Genomic DNA, 14,637 nt, shown 5'->3' on the forward strand with positions numbered 1-14,637 from the left:
TGGCATCCCCACACTAGGAGCCCACACTAACCTTGACTCCAGTTTGATGCTGACTCCTTGCGACCGCAGCAGCAAGTGAAGTGGAATTGTCAGCAAGAGGGAGCCATGGAATAGGTTGGGTTGAACACACCATTTGCTGTGGTCCTTGATTTTGAGCTGAGAGGCAGAGCTGGCATTGGTTGGCATCAACCATGAAATAAATTAATGGGTGTTGTGCAGCTTCACGTGGTGATTCAGGTGGATGTTGGTGAGTCCTGGAGTTTGGAGCCTTCAAGTCTGCTGAATTTAAGGGCAGGTGAGGAGATGCGGTGTGTTCAGGTTCCGTTATGCCTGCAACTACTTGAAAGGAGGATGGAGCCAGGAGGTGGCTGGTCTCTTCTCCCAAGTAACAAGGGAAAGGACAAGAGGAAATGGCCTCAGTGTGTGCAGGGCAGATTTAGACTTGATGTTAGGAACAGTTTCTCCCCGAAAGGGTGGTCAGGCATTAGAAGAGACTGCCCCGGGCAGTGGTGGAGTCACCATCCCTGGAAGTGTTCCCAAACCGTGTAGACGAGGCCCTTAGTGACACGGATTAGTGGTGGGCTTGGCAGCGCTGGGGTGACAGTTGGACTTGATGATCTTAAAGGTCTTTTCCAGCGTAGATGATTTGACGATTCTGTGTTGGGTGGTTTAAGACGTGTTGCTCTTGGATGGGTCAGCTGGTGCCCTGGTGGTTGGCTGATGTTTTCCTCCAAGATTCAACTGTCCGCTCTGTTGAGCTGTTGCGGCTCTTGTCAAGGGATGTCTGGGGCTCCCCCGGCTTCGTGTCTCAAAGTCCTGCCCCCATAAAGATTGCGTGGATCAAGATCTTCTGAGCAAGGTGTTCCTGTACTCCATGGGAAGAGCGGTTCCAGCTAAGAAATGCCAAAGCAGGAAAGCTGTGGCTGGGAAGGGTAGTTACATTGAGTGTGCTTTACTGGGGACACCCCTGTGTCCAACACATTACAGATGGGGAAACTGAGGCACGCAGCCATCACTTGTTTGGTGTCCTTCCTCAGGCCATCAACAACCTGGGGGCATACCCTGCATGACACTGTGCCCCAAGCCCCACAAGCAGCTATGGGCTGCTGACCGCTTTGCTTTGGCTGCCTCCCGTCCACCTGGATGCTGTGCTGAGCATGAGGGTGAGGGCTTGATGTGAAACCCCCTGAGGTTCTCAGGCTGGCTTTTACCCACCGGAACGGTAAGGAAAGCTGAAGGCTTTGCAGTTCTCTTTAACCGAGGCCATGTCTCCTCTGCCTTTGTCCTCACAGTGGCTGTGTCACTGGGCCGGCGTTTCATTTCAATGTATCGTCCCTCCGCTTCGGTGAAGTCTCCTTTGGTGAGTGTGCCCTGGGCTTGGGCTGCAGGGTGGGAGGTCTGAGCCTTACCCAGATGGAGCACTTGTCCAGGACAGCATTGTCACTTGTGTTCCTCCATAGCCGCCTTCAGCATGTCAAAACCAGGACTGCCAGCTGCTAGGCAGTATTTTGCCATCATGAGATCAAACAGAACCAGACAGAATGGCACAGAGCCAATTGAATGGTTCAAATAGAACGGAGGGAGTAGAAAGTCAGTGTTCTCTGGTGTCCCTCACAGTCAGTCCAGCCCCAATCTGCCAGTCCTCAGCAACAGAATGACTGTGAAAGTCTTTCTTGTCCGCGGCCAACTGGAGAAGGGAGTTGAAGGCAAGTTGTAGGTGCCCTGGGTGAATTTTGCTGTTGTGAGGCAAGGGCACCATTTACCCACCTGACCATTAGCGTGAGAAATCAATTAGTGCTGTGAGGCCAACTCGTTGTCAGCTCCCAGGTAACATGGCCAAGCAGTAGCTCCGCATTGGGCGCCCATGTCTTCAGACATGGGCTCCTCCTTCCCCACCAAAAGCCCAGCTCTGCTGACAGAGCTGGCAGCTGTGCACCCAGAGCTTCTCCACTGAGATGCAGATTCTGGTTCTCCACCTCAGTCTCGCAGACTTCTCACTGAGATGGTCTCAAGTTTAAATGTGAACTCAACCCCCCAGATCAGCTGCGATTGTGTCAGTGGCTTCCATTATGGAAAGCAAGTACCAAAGCTGAAGCCATGTCAGCCTTTGTGGGGTAATGAAAGGCGGTGTGCAGCATGGCCGTTTGTCCCCGCTCCTTCGGGAGGGTGAGACACAGGTCCTGCTTGTTCTTGAGCAAGCATCAGGTTTGCCTCCAGTGAAGTGGGCCGTGAGCTGCCACAGGCTCAGTCTCGATTGTCCCAAACCAGGAGATGCACCGAGGTTCCTGTCTGGAGAAACTGCTTCAGAGTGCTCTGCATCATGCTGTGGCTGCCAATTTCATCTTTCCTTTCCTTTCCTGGATCATCTCTTTGATGACAACATACTGCTTTTATCTCTCGAAAACTGTGGGAGTGTTTGTGGAGTTCACAGGGACTTTTCTGGACTGACTTTTGAGAGTAAATGTTCTGGATGCACCGTCACGGTTGAGAAGGAATTGGTGCTGGTCTGGGGGAGGTGAGAGCTCCTCACAGTTAGAGACACTTGTGTCAGAGTGGCATTTCTGTGTGACAAGCGTAAAAGGGACCGTAATTGACGATGACTTCCCCACAGAGCTTCTCAATCAGCTGTAATTGCCATTGAAAGGAGGCAAACTCCAAGCGCAGTTTTATCACCGCAGGATGTCCACCCCAGGAGTCACGGGATAATAAACTCCTGTTGTGTCCTTTTCCCAGGCTTTCCTCGCACCCTGTGCTGCCGCCTCACTAACACTTCCTCGGTGCCCTTCAACTTCAACCTTCGTATTCCTGGGGACGGCTCGGGAGCACCCAGCGTGACCAGTTTTGCTCAGGTGTCAGACAGCACTGGTCCGTCGTGGAGAAAGCGAGCCCCAGGTGCCAAGAAGCCAGCTGAATTTACTATCAGGCCCTGCACAGGGACCATCTGCGCCAAGGGACACTTGGATATCCAGGTACGCGAAGAGTCCAGCCCTGTGTGCTTCAGAGGTGGAGCTGGAGCTTCGGTGGCATTGAGGGGGCTTTAGCACTGCTGGCTCTGAGCATCCTGCGAGTAAGAGTTGGGCACTAGTGTTGGGCTCTACATCTGCCCTGGCAACGCAAAGCGCATTCAGTAATTCAGGTATTGTCCAAAGACTTCTGTTACTGCCAGAGACTGTGCTCTACACATGAACCAGCAGAAGAATTAAAGGCAAACATCACAGAATCCTAGCCTGTTTTGGGTTGGAAGGGACCTTGCAGCTCATCCAGTTCCAGCCCCCTGCCATGGGCAGGGACACCTTCCACCAGACGAGGCTGCTCCAAGCCACATCCAAACTGGCCTTGAACACCGCCAGGGATGGGGCAGCCGCAGCTTCTCTGGGCAACCGGTGCCAGGGCCTCAGCCCCCGCACAAGGAAGAACTTCTTCCTGATACCTCATCTTCCTCATATCTACTAAATCCTCCCTTTCCTTGCTGTGGAAGGAGATGTGGAGGGCACTGCATATGGCCGATGGGTTTTGGGAGTGATGAAGTATTTGATGCTCTTGTCTTCCAGGTCACCCTGTGCTCCAACACCGTGAAGAGATACAAGCTGGCCCTGGTGGTTGATGTGGATGGTGTTGGCAGAGAGGTGTTATCACTGCCCGTCAGAGCCAGGTACCAACGCTTCCCTTGCAGCCCCTCTTCTTTCCCTATGCATCTGCCAGAAGCAGGTGGTGCTGCCTTGCGTAGAGCTGGCTGGCTCCAGCTCCAAACGAGGAGCATTGCTCAATGAGCTAGTTCTGCCCAGCTAGACAGGAGAACAGCAGCGCATGGAAAGCAGTCCAGGATGAGCAGCACTTGTGCTCAGCCACAGGCACGGCCCAGGGCCTTCTCCTACAGGAAACTGTGATTATATTCCTTATCGGCCTGCTCTGGGGGCTTGAGGTGTAATGTTTCCAAAGGGCCGCCTCTCCTCCTTCCTGCAAGTGTTGGACTTGTGCTGGGTTGTGGCCAGAATCCAGGACTGGTTTGGGCCACAGCAAGCAGCTGCTGCAAGCTGTTGTCTGCCTCAGTTAAGGAGGGGCCGTGCAGACGGGCAAGGGGCTTAGGGCAGGACTGGTGAGGGAAAGGTAAAGGCGAGATCTTGTGACAGACAAAGTAGTCCTTGGTGTGGAAGGTGAGCTCAGGTTTTTGTGCTTCCGTCTGGCTCTGCTGAGCATTGATGTTCTCGGAGTTAAGCTCAAAGTTGTTCTTGCTTCAGCCACATTCAGGCCTGTTGTGCTGCGGTGGGCGTCAGTTCAACGGCAAGAGGGATGCATTTCATCGGTGCTGTTCCCTCTCCCGGGCAGAGTTGTGCAGTCAGTGCCTGGGCTGCAGTTGTGTAGAACAAGTGCAAATGGGAGCAGCTGGCGTGCGGACCCGTGGGGAAAGGAGCAAGGCAGCCACAGGGCCTGGGAGAGGGTTATCGCTCACGGCGCAGGGCAGGTGGTGGCCTGCACCCTGCGTTGCTGGGGTAAAGGGCTGGATTTCAGGCAGGGACACAGCGGTGTTTTCCCTGAGACACTGGAGTCTGGTGTTCCTGGAGCCTTGGCGAGCGCTGCTCCTCGGTGGGAAAGCTCCCTCAGAGCTCACACCTCGCTGGGGCCATTGAGAGGGTCCTTGCGAGCCTCCTGGGGCAAAGGACGGGCAAAGCTGACCTGGGACAGGGCACCGTGCTCTGCCTGGGCACTGAGCAGCTTTTGTGATGCTGTGACTCAGGGTCTGCCCCTCTTTTGCAAGAGGTTGTTGGGTAAAAAGAAGTTGAAGGCTGTTTCTCACTGTAGGCGTATCAAATGTCTATTTGACGGTGACAAATGGGTCGTGCTCCATTTGGTGCTCATTGAGAAGTAAACAAGTAAGCAACGCTGTGTCAGAATCTAATTCCCTTTTGCTCATCTCTCTGCCTAGATGTGTAATTCCCCCGCTGCGAGTGCTCCACCCGGCTCTGACCTTTGGACGATGCTCTCTCAAAGTCCCTTACCAGCAGATGCTGACCCTTGTGAACGACAGCAACCTTCCAGGCTGCTACTGGGCTCTTCCTCAGGTTTGGCATCGCATCCGCCTCCTGCCTCCAATGTCACCTAGGGGTTTGTTAGGGAAAAAACGGGTTTGGTTAAGATGTTGCTGGTTCGTATTCAACCCTAAAGGTTTGCTGGGAACAGGAAGCTACCTGAATATCAACTCCAGGAAGCAGCTTAAACTCTCCAGGAAGCAGATTATATTCAAGTCTTTGGGATGCTTTCAATGCGGGAGAACTTGTAGGGTTGTGAAAAGCTGCTGCAAGGAGGCTGCCAGCACGGGACGGGGGGTTGTGGAGGCAGCAGCTGTTGGCCCCCCTCGGGATGCTGAACCCATACATGTCTTGCATCTTGAGTTGTGCCTTTCTGCTTTCTCCTAGGCATTTTTAGACACGTGTGTGAGTTGGCGTTGTGGTAGATGTTAAAGAGTTGAAAGTTTCCTCAAAGGTCAGTCTGAAGCCGTGTTTGGTTCTGTCCCTCATAGGAGAACAAGGATGCTGCTGCTGTGTGGTACTCCAGCCCTGAGCCCCGTGGGATTATCCAGCCTCAGAGCTCGGTGGAGATCCCGTTCACACTGGAAGTCCAGGTGACGGGAAAGCAGGACACCGTTGCTCGTGTTGCGGTGTTTGGGAGTAAAGAATCCCCACTGGTGAGTGCTGGGGCAGACGTGTGCCTTTGTGCCTCTCATCTTGGTGGGATGTAGAGCGTACAGGGGTTCTTCCAGGGAAAATGATCTATGGCTGTTGTCTACAAGGAAAGAAGGCATTCGTGGCATAAGCAACACTAATGCCTGGAGAAGACATGGGACTGAGTGACCCTGTGCCCGGTCAATCCATCCTCAAGGCGCTGCGCTCGTGCTCGGCTGCTGCTCGCAGCCCGCAAATGCTGGTCAAAACCTGGCTGGGTGTTGCCTGCACAAATGGGAGTTTCTGGGTGTCATTTCCTCTAGGTCTGCCTTATGGCTTGAGTGCAGCTTCGGGAGCTGGTAGCCACATCCAAGCTGGCCTTGAACAGTGCCACGGATGGGGCAGCCATAGCTCCTCTGGGCAGCCTGTGCCAGCCATAGCTCCTCTTGGCAACCTGTGCCAGAGCCTCACCACCCCTCACAGGGAAGAGCTTCTTCCCAGGATCCCATATTGATCACCACCACCCCCCCCCGTCAATTTAGAGCCGTCCTTCCCTGTTCTGTCCCCGCAGGCCCTTATCCAAAGCCCCTCTCAAGGTTTCTTGTTGGCCCCTTTAGGCACTGGAAGGTGCTTTAAGGTCTCCCCAGAGCCCTCCCTTCTTCAGGCACTACAAGCCTGGTTAAGGCTTGGGGTGTTTGGAGCTGGGGAAATCCCGCCAGACTGGATAAATTCTCATTGGTTTTAGTGATGTGAGAAGGGGGTTTAGCAAAAGGATCCACATTCCTCCTCCGCTAGTTTGTGCCCCTTCTGCAGGAACAAACTTTTGGGTCTCAGGCTGTCAGCAGAAAAAAACACTGCTCGAATGATGCAATTAATAATGAATGTCTTGGTGCAATAAAGAAGTAATACCAGGAATGCACACAAGCACAAATGAGAGGCAACTAACTTGCATGATCTCTGCTGAGAAGAGCTTTGCTTCCAGCCTCTACTGGTTTTCACAGGAGAAGCTTTGGGAAGGTTGAAGAAGTTCCTGTGCAGTGTGGCTGTGCAGCCGCAGCAGTCAGGGAGGGTGGTTTATGGCATGATGGAGCAGTACAAGGAGCAGGCGTAGGCGCAGGGTAGCGGAAGGAGAGCTGACAGCATGGAGGAGGTGTGAAAAGCATGCGTGGGAGATGGGGGTTCTGTATCCCCTCCTAATGGGATCTTGTGGCTTTCAGATCCGCAGGGACCACTCCAGGTGCCACCTTTGCTCCAGCCTTCCTGTTTCAGCCTCACAACCCTGACAGCTTCAAACAGTCAGAATTCCCTCAGCCTACGAGCCCCCTTAGAGCTGTCCAGTCATTCTAAACCTTCCCTGTTGTTTTTTTCTCTTTCCTGCCTGCCTCCTGGAGCAGGAAATCCATTTATTGAGCACTGGAGAAGGACCAGTTGTCCACGTGCACCCAAGTGAGATAAATTTTGGCAGCATCCAAGTTCTACAAGATGCTTCCCGGACCCTTCACCTCTCCAATCAGTCTGTCATCCCCGCATCCTTCTCGGCAAAGATGGTAAGTGTCGCTGGGGCTGTTTTCCAGAGCAAGTGAGTGGCCCATAGCAGCCTGTGACTGGAGCACTTATTTCTATGCAACATTTCCACGTCACTGAGATGTGTCTGAGAGAGAAAGCCAGATGTTCCATCCGAGTGCAGCAAGAGGAGCCTGGCTCCGGGGGCACTTGTAGCTGGGGCACCCGTCAGTAAAACAGAGTTTGCAGAGATGTTTGAGCAGAAAGGAGTTCATTTCTGCAAGTTCTCCCTTTATTTTGTGGAAGGCGTTTAGCTGTGAGAGTCTTTGTTTTATGAACTGAGAGGTCTGTCCTCAAGGCGCTTAGGGTGAAGTGGGTTTCACACCTCCTCGGGGGTCAAACCAGCTGGGTTGTTGCCCAGAAGCAGACTTGTAAGGGTTGTGTACCTGCAGAGCCTGTGTGCTCTGTAACATTGTAGAGCATGTGGCTGCAGAAAGAGGCTGTTTAATTCCTGGAGGCGGCAGGGTGGAACAGGCTGCGGAGCAGAAGGAGGTTGTGGGGTCTTCTGACAGGGGCTGATGCAGCCAGGAAGGGCTCGTGTGCTGGGTCTGGGGGGTGCTCCCCACCGGAGGGGCGTCTGTGAGGGGCTTGAGAGGAGGTTTGTTCTTCTGCAGGCTGGGTTGTTGAAGTTCTGGAGCCGCTTCACGCAGGCCTGTGGCTGGGGACTTGGTTGTGTCTGCGCATGAGGCATCCAGCAGGGTGTGAGAGCACAGGCTCAGCCCCCTGGGCAAGGAGGAGGGGGCTGAATTTCCCTCCTGCTGCTTTTCCAGGCGTTTGGGGGTTAAATAGAACCTCAAAGTGGGGGATTCGCAGGCAGCTTGCTTTGTCCGCACCATAAAAATCTGCTTTTGACCTCTGCAAAGAGCAAGCACCCCAGTGCCCTCAGCAGCTGCCTCCTTCAGTGCCCTTTCTTACTTGCTGGTAAGCAAAGCAATTGTTACTCTGCTCGTCAGGGGAAAGCAAACATGTCCTGTTGCGCTGTGCCTATTGGCAACTGAATTACAGAGGGTTAGAAGTCTTCAAGACAGCTGTGCTTCTAGAAGCAAGCTGAGAGCTTTTCCCAAAGGCAAAGCAGGAGCAGTTTGGTTCTTAAATGTTGCGCTTGGCAGCAGCTGGGCAAGCCGTAGCCGTGCCCTGGAGAGCCGCGATGCGCAGAGTGGTGTCCCTGGCCTCCCCAGCCTGGCAGGGAGGGCAGATGCGATCATGGAGGGGTGAGCTGTGGACAGGGAGCACAAATGGAGACAAGCTCTGCCCCTTGATCCCGTAAAACATCCCGTTGACGGTGCTCGGGGCAGAGGCTAAACCACAGTGGTCCCCGTGCTTGTGCTGAGGAGATGCTGATGCTGAGGAGGCAGGAGGAGGCCGGTTGTTGGCGGGAGCATGTAGCCAGCCTCAGGCTCTGATCTCCGCCTCCTGCAGGGCTCGGGGTGCTTTTGGGCTGTTTCCTGCCACTGGCTGTTTGTGTGGATAAGGAGCAGCTTTGAAATGAAGAACAGAGGGTCCCCCCCACCGGGAATGCTGAACCACCTGGGACAAGGCTCTGCAGCCAGCTGGTGCAGGACGGGGTTTATTTCCCCTTCATGAGCAGCCCTACGAGGACAGTGACTCAGCCTGACTGAGAATGGGAATGCTGTTGTTAGAGCTACGGGAATGGGAATGCTGTTGTTAGAGCTACGGCTCTCGCTAGAGCTACGGCTTGATCAAGTGCAGCTGCATTTGTAACGTGGAGTTCTGCTTCCTCTGCCACTTGTGCAAGGCCAGAGTGACCAGATCACTTCAGTGACTCATCTGTAAACAGATTCAAGAGAGCTGATTGTGGTGTCTCCTCAGTCATCCCTTGGGGCAGCTATCCGTCCCTTCCTCCCTCTCTCCTTCCCTCCCTCCATCCGTCAGCTGCACACTGGTGTCCATTGTAACCAGATTGTGGAAGCTTTCATTCACGATGGACGTCTGTGCTGGGATAAGATTCTGATTATCGTGGTGAACTTCTGAAGTGGTGGATCCCAGCCCTTACTGGTTACTCAGGAGCTCTGATGCCCAATAGTACAAGAAGCTGCTATAGGGTCAGAAATAGCCACTGTCTTTGTGCATGCAGTGCATGCAGCTACGGCATCATTTTGCGGCGCACTCAAGGATAAGCAAGTAGCAGAGATGTTATCAGAGGTTGGGTATTTGTCTTGAAAGTGGGGGTATTTTGTAGCGTGGCTCCAAGAGGTTTCTTGTCTCTGAGACACAGGCTGGATTGGGGGCAGGCAGAAGCTGACCTAGAAACCCAAGGGAATGTGTCTCGGCAGAGCCTTGTGGCCCTGGCAGGTCTCCTGTTCAGCAATGCACGGTGCTGCCCCTTGGAGCCAGAGCAGATGCTGACTGAAAGAATGAGGAGAGGATGCAAATCGTCCTCCCCTGGCCTGGGCTGTTGGCGTGGGCTGTTGGCCTGGGCGGGCCCAGCAGGGCTGTGCTGGGTCACGCCAGGGAGTTGAAGGTCTGGCTCCGTCGAGACCCCCATCCTCATTCCTCAGGAATAGTTTCTGGGGTACAATTTTCTGGCGGGCTTGTTGCCAAGCTTTGATAAATGAGCTTTGTCAGGGAGCAGACTCTCAGATTCACGTTTGGAGCGGAGCTCTCAGGGCTCCTTTCCAAGCGAGCTGCCCTGTGTCAGCACGAGCCAGAGAAGCTGTACATGAATGTCAGTGGAATCTTCACACCCGCTGGCTCGGTGTGAACGTGTTGCCTGGGCAGGCCTTGGCTGGTGGCAGCCAGGTCCGTGGTTTCCGTCCTAAATGAGTGTTGTTTGTCTTCCAGGCTGGTGCAGACTCGTGCTGGACCGTTGGACCCAGTCAGGGAGTGATCCCTGCCAAGGCCGAGGTGTCTCTGGCTGTCACTGCAAACTTGGATGACACGGAGCAATTCAAGGACGAGGTGGTGCTGTTCATTGAGAACAGTCGTGCCTACGTCATCCCCGTCCAGGCTGTTGGCGTTGGCACCACGATTGTCATTGACAAACCCTTTGGCCCGGAGCTCAACCTGGCGCCCTGCTTCAGGTAGGGAATCTCTCAGCTCCCACTTCCCCATGGGCTCAGCAAGGAGGAGTTCTGCTGCAGTCCCTCAAGCTTCTTCAGTGCTCACAGTCCTGGCTCTGCTTCCCTGAAGCCACAGGGCTTCCTTTGGAAACATTTTATGGCCATCTGCAAGTCAGTAGGTACTCTGAAAGCCACCGAGCTGGAGAGCAGTTGCTAAGTTGTTGCTGAATTGTCTTTAGTCATAATCCATTTGTCTCCTCACTTTATCAAACAAAGATTTGGAGGAAGAGAGCAGGTCCTGGAAGCCTCCAGCTGAGAAATGCTGCCTTACAAGTACAGACATGTTTCTCTCTGCAGTGATATTGCTTGCTTTGCCATTCCGTCTGGAGTAAGATCTCAGAGCAGCAGCAAGCCTGGGCAGTAGCTTGTTAGCAGCTCCTCGACTGAATGAATGGCGCTGGTTTATTTCCCCTCTGGCCAGGAGCCCTGGAGGAGCAGCAGAATTTCTTTGCCCTGTGTCATCCCCCACTTGGCTCCTCTCCCCCACTCCGTGCCCGGTTGCTCTTTATTAGACGTGGTGGCTCTTCCCTGGTTTCTCCTGCCTGCTTCCCGAGGCACGGGCAAGCGAGTGTGGATGCAGGACCAGCTCTGGAAGGGGGAGGAAGTGTGGAAGTGTGGAAGTCTGCTGAGGTGGAGTGGGATAAATGAAGAGTCTCGATTGAAATTGGTGAGCTGGAAGGAGAGGATTCAGTGGTCCCAACGTGTGTGTCTGAAACCAGTCATGTTCTTGGAGACAGGAGGAAAAAAGTGCTGTTTGCCTTGTGTTGGAGACCTCCTCAGAGAAGAACAGTCTTCTTGGGGTGGCTCTTCCTTTCTGTGGCTGCAAAGAGGGTCCGTGGTGCTCCGATACCTGAATTCTTGGGGTAGAAAGAGCAGCTTAATCCTACCTTAAGTACTTGGGATAGATTTGGAGAGGTAAAATACGCACCCACGAGCCCTCCACGTACGCAGGGACATCGCAGGGAGGCTGGTGCTTGTCCAGAGTTTCCTGTGCTCAGTGCAGCCACAAGCTGGCTGCACAATGGAGGGGACAGTGTCCATGTGATTCATGTAGTTGTCTTCTGCCCCCCTTTATGTCATTGCCCGCGGGATCAGTTTGGAGCTGTTGCCATTGCTGTCGGCTGCAGAGCCGCCACCAGAGGGTGGTACGTTGGGGGCAATGAGGGTTGGATGCTCCCTACGAGACGCCTCAGAGGCATGAACAACAGCTCCCAAGGGGAAGGTGGAGTGGCAGCGAGGCTGTTCCTCCAGCTACTTGCATGTGGGGCCGGCTCTTTACGAAGCTCTTCCTTGCTGGAAGGGTGCCAGCAGAGCAGCTGCTGGATGGTGACAAACCTAGGGGCAGCCAAGGTCTGGCTTTTGGTGAAGCCGAGTGTGCAGTCAGGTCGTGCCCTCAGGGTGCTGAAGCTGGGTGACCAGTGGCAAATAGCAGCTCCCCTGCCATTTTGTGTCTCTGCTTCTCCTCTAGCCTGGATCCCTGCTGTTACCGCTTCAAGATGACAAACAAAGGACGACGCACCCATCTGCTCTATTGGACCACAGAAGGTGGCACCACACTTAAGCAGCGCAAGCGTCTCCCTCGCATCAGTAAGAGCAAGGGCAAGGTTTCCTCCTGTGGCCCCGTGCTGAAGCTTCAGCCACTGAGGACGGAGCTGATGCCCGGCCAGACAGCGGAGGTGGTGCTGAAAGGCTCCTGCAGCACCCCCCAGGTGAGTTCTGCATCAGGGCATTTCTGCAGCCCCTTGACATTTGCCTGAGCAAATGGGCAAGTGCTTCTGAGAACCTGGTTTCCTGCCATAAGTTACCGTGGCAGCACCAGTTGCTTTCCATGCTCGCCACCATCAGTTGCTGAGGCTTTTTGAGTTCCATGGCTACCATAAAGCCAACTTGGTGGTAGCAAAACATGGCCTGAAGGCACTGTCGCCCCAGGCTCTGTCCAGCATGGCCTTGTACCCTGCCAGGGATGGAGCATTCACCACTGCTTTGGCAACCTGTGCCAGTGCCTCACCATCCTCACAGTGAAGAACCTCTTCCTTGTATCTAACCTGAACTCGCCCTGTTTGAGTTTAAGTCCATTACCCCTTGTCCTGTTGCTGCAGTCCCTGAGAAGAGTCCGTGTCCGGCATCCTTGTAGGCCCCGTTCAGCTAGTGGAAGGCTGCTCTGAGGTCTCCCCGCGGTTTCTCTTCTCCAGGCTGAGCAGCCCCAGTTTTCTCAGCTGGCCTTAAAGTTAGAGGTAGACTGGGAGCCCAGGCAGAAAGTAACTAAAGAAATGGCCAGTTGTCTGTGTGGGGAAGCAGCGAGTGAAACAAAACACCCAGGAAGGTAGGGAGTGTCTGGGAGCAGCATTGATTTTCCTCTGTAGACAGACACGGGCCGGGAGCTTGTCCGGCCCGGAGACCGGGACGAGAGAAATGAACCCAGTGTGCCAGCTCTAATGATCCGAATGATGTCCGTCCACATGGGAAAGTGTTCCAGGGATCATTAGAACTGAGAGCTTGACTTGTGTCAGTATTCCCATCAGCGCTCGCCCCGCTCCCTCAGCCAGCCCCCGTGTGCCGAGGGCAGGCAGGTCTTGCAGCACCCTTGGGTTGCAGCTCAGAGGGGCAGATTTCAGCAGGGTCACTGAGTGTTCTCCTCCCTGGACCCTTCTCTCCGGGGGAAATCCAGCTCTGCAGAGGAGCTGCCGTCTGACCCCGGTGTGCCTTCCCTGGCTCCAGGAGCACTGGGCACAAGTGTTTAAGTGAATGGGGAATAAATGTGCATTAAGCTCCTGCTGCTGCTAGAGTTTGAGAGGTGTTTTAAAGGATTGCCTGAGTGGTAGCTTGAGGAAGACTTGATCCCTCAGCTGGTTGACTCCGATGGGACTGTCCCTGTGCAGTCCTGAGCCCATGAGGCTTTGCTGAAGAGGGAAGAAGGAACCAGAAGGGAAATGGTCAGGCCACTGGTGAGGGTGCCTTCCTGGAAAGCCAAATGGGCATCTGTGAGCTCAGCTGTGGCTACCTGGCTCGTGCAGTCCAAGTCAAGAGCCTGGGATTGGGTCTTCCACCTTCCTTAGGTCTCGAGAACTTCATACTCTTGAGGCTGGTTAGAAGCCCAAGACCCTGTGGTGCACGTGCAGCACAGGTGATTCTGACGTCTCTAGGCTCTGAGGAGGAGTTGGGTTGTGGTGGTCTATCAGAGGGAAGAGAGAGGAAAAAAGGGAGGAATGTGGGGAAGTGAAACCATGAGGAGGAATCAGGAAAAGTCTTGGATGTAAGAGCATCCAGCTTAAGTAGAGGGTTTTCATGCCAGGTTGAAGACATCTCTTTCCTGGGGAGGTTTGTTTGACAGGCAGGTCTAGGGGGACACAGTACATCCTAGGAAGGCAGGCTGTCTGTTTGGGGTTTTCCCAGGGATCCTTTCCACTAAACTTGCAAGGGAGGATTTGCTGGCATTGATCCTTCTATCCCCTGTTTCCCTTCATACAGTCTGGTTTGGTTTTTTTTCATGAGTTCCTACAGTTTTCGGTAAGCATTTTGTTTGGCAGTGGGACAAAGCAAAGCAATAACCGTTTGGGCAGGGATTGTTCTGAGAGCTGTAGGCAGCACAAGACTCCTGAGGGCCTTTTGTGGTGGTTGGGTTGTAACACGAGGGACGCGTGAGTGCAGAACAAAGAGGATGCAGCTTATAAAGAAGAGAGGGCTCCTGAGGAGACCAATGGCTGTAACTTCATGCAGTAATGGGGCGTGTGGGTGGGCGGCTCAAAGATGCAGTGTGTTTTGTGGACACCCTGATAACACCCGCTGGGGGCCGTGTGGCTCGCATGCAGGTGGTGAAGGAGAAGCTGCTGTGTCACGCCATCGTGGGCAAGGAGGGAGTGAAGAATCTGATCGTGCAGGTGGACGTCACGTGCGAGTTCATTGCTCCTGCTCTGCAAATATCCAGCAGAGAAATCACTTTCCGGGTGGAGAAGGTGAGTCTCTGCATTGCATCCTGGCACTGACTGGTGTGGCTGGGGTGTGCCTGTGTCCTAAGGAGGAAGTTCTCCAAGTCCACAGAGCTTTGGCTGTTGACTTGAGCCAGGCCCAGCTTTTGTCATGAATGCCGAGATCATTATTTCACCCCTGTGAGGCTGGGGACAGTCTCCGCAGCTCTATTCTGCCCTTCTCTAGGTGCAGACAGAATTGAGCTGCTGAGCCAAGGGCACGGGCTGAGATGTGGGACCCGTGAGAGCAGCGTGGGCTTTGGAAGAGCCACTTGCTGTGCTGGGGCTGCAGGTGGAGAGCAGATCCCTCCTCACCCTCCCTGAGGTGGTGGTGAGAGGAGTGAGGATGCTGCTAGAGATGAGGCTGTT

The 14,637-nt window shown here is 54.1% G+C and overlaps 1 protein-coding gene across 1 annotated transcript in view; it reads left to right on the forward strand.

Annotated features, from left to right (window-relative positions):
- The window catches only part of LOC136005890 (hydrocephalus-inducing protein homolog), a gene marked incomplete at its 5' end in the record, with an annotated part of 40,813 nt that overhangs the window by 14,031 nt on the left and 12,145 nt on the right, over positions 1 to 14,637 (forward strand). Inside the window, 9 exons of the mRNA XM_065663781.1 lie at positions 2,039 to 2,114; positions 2,734 to 2,969; positions 3,552 to 3,652; positions 4,925 to 5,060; positions 5,519 to 5,683; positions 7,055 to 7,207; positions 10,026 to 10,264; positions 11,772 to 12,012; positions 14,113 to 14,256. Of these exons, the coding sequence (XP_065519853.1) occupies positions 2,039 to 2,114; positions 2,734 to 2,969; positions 3,552 to 3,652; positions 4,925 to 5,060; positions 5,519 to 5,683; positions 7,055 to 7,207; positions 10,026 to 10,264; positions 11,772 to 12,012; positions 14,113 to 14,256 (1,491 nt within the window). The remainder of the gene's footprint in view (positions 1 to 2,038; positions 2,115 to 2,733; positions 2,970 to 3,551; positions 3,653 to 4,924; positions 5,061 to 5,518; positions 5,684 to 7,054; positions 7,208 to 10,025; positions 10,265 to 11,771; positions 12,013 to 14,112; positions 14,257 to 14,637) is intronic.

This window comes from Lathamus discolor, chromosome Z (genome assembly GCF_037157495.1).
Source record: "Lathamus discolor isolate bLatDis1 chromosome Z, bLatDis1.hap1, whole genome shotgun sequence".
In the NCBI taxonomy this organism is placed as follows: domain Eukaryota; kingdom Metazoa; phylum Chordata; class Aves; order Psittaciformes; family Psittacidae; genus Lathamus; species Lathamus discolor.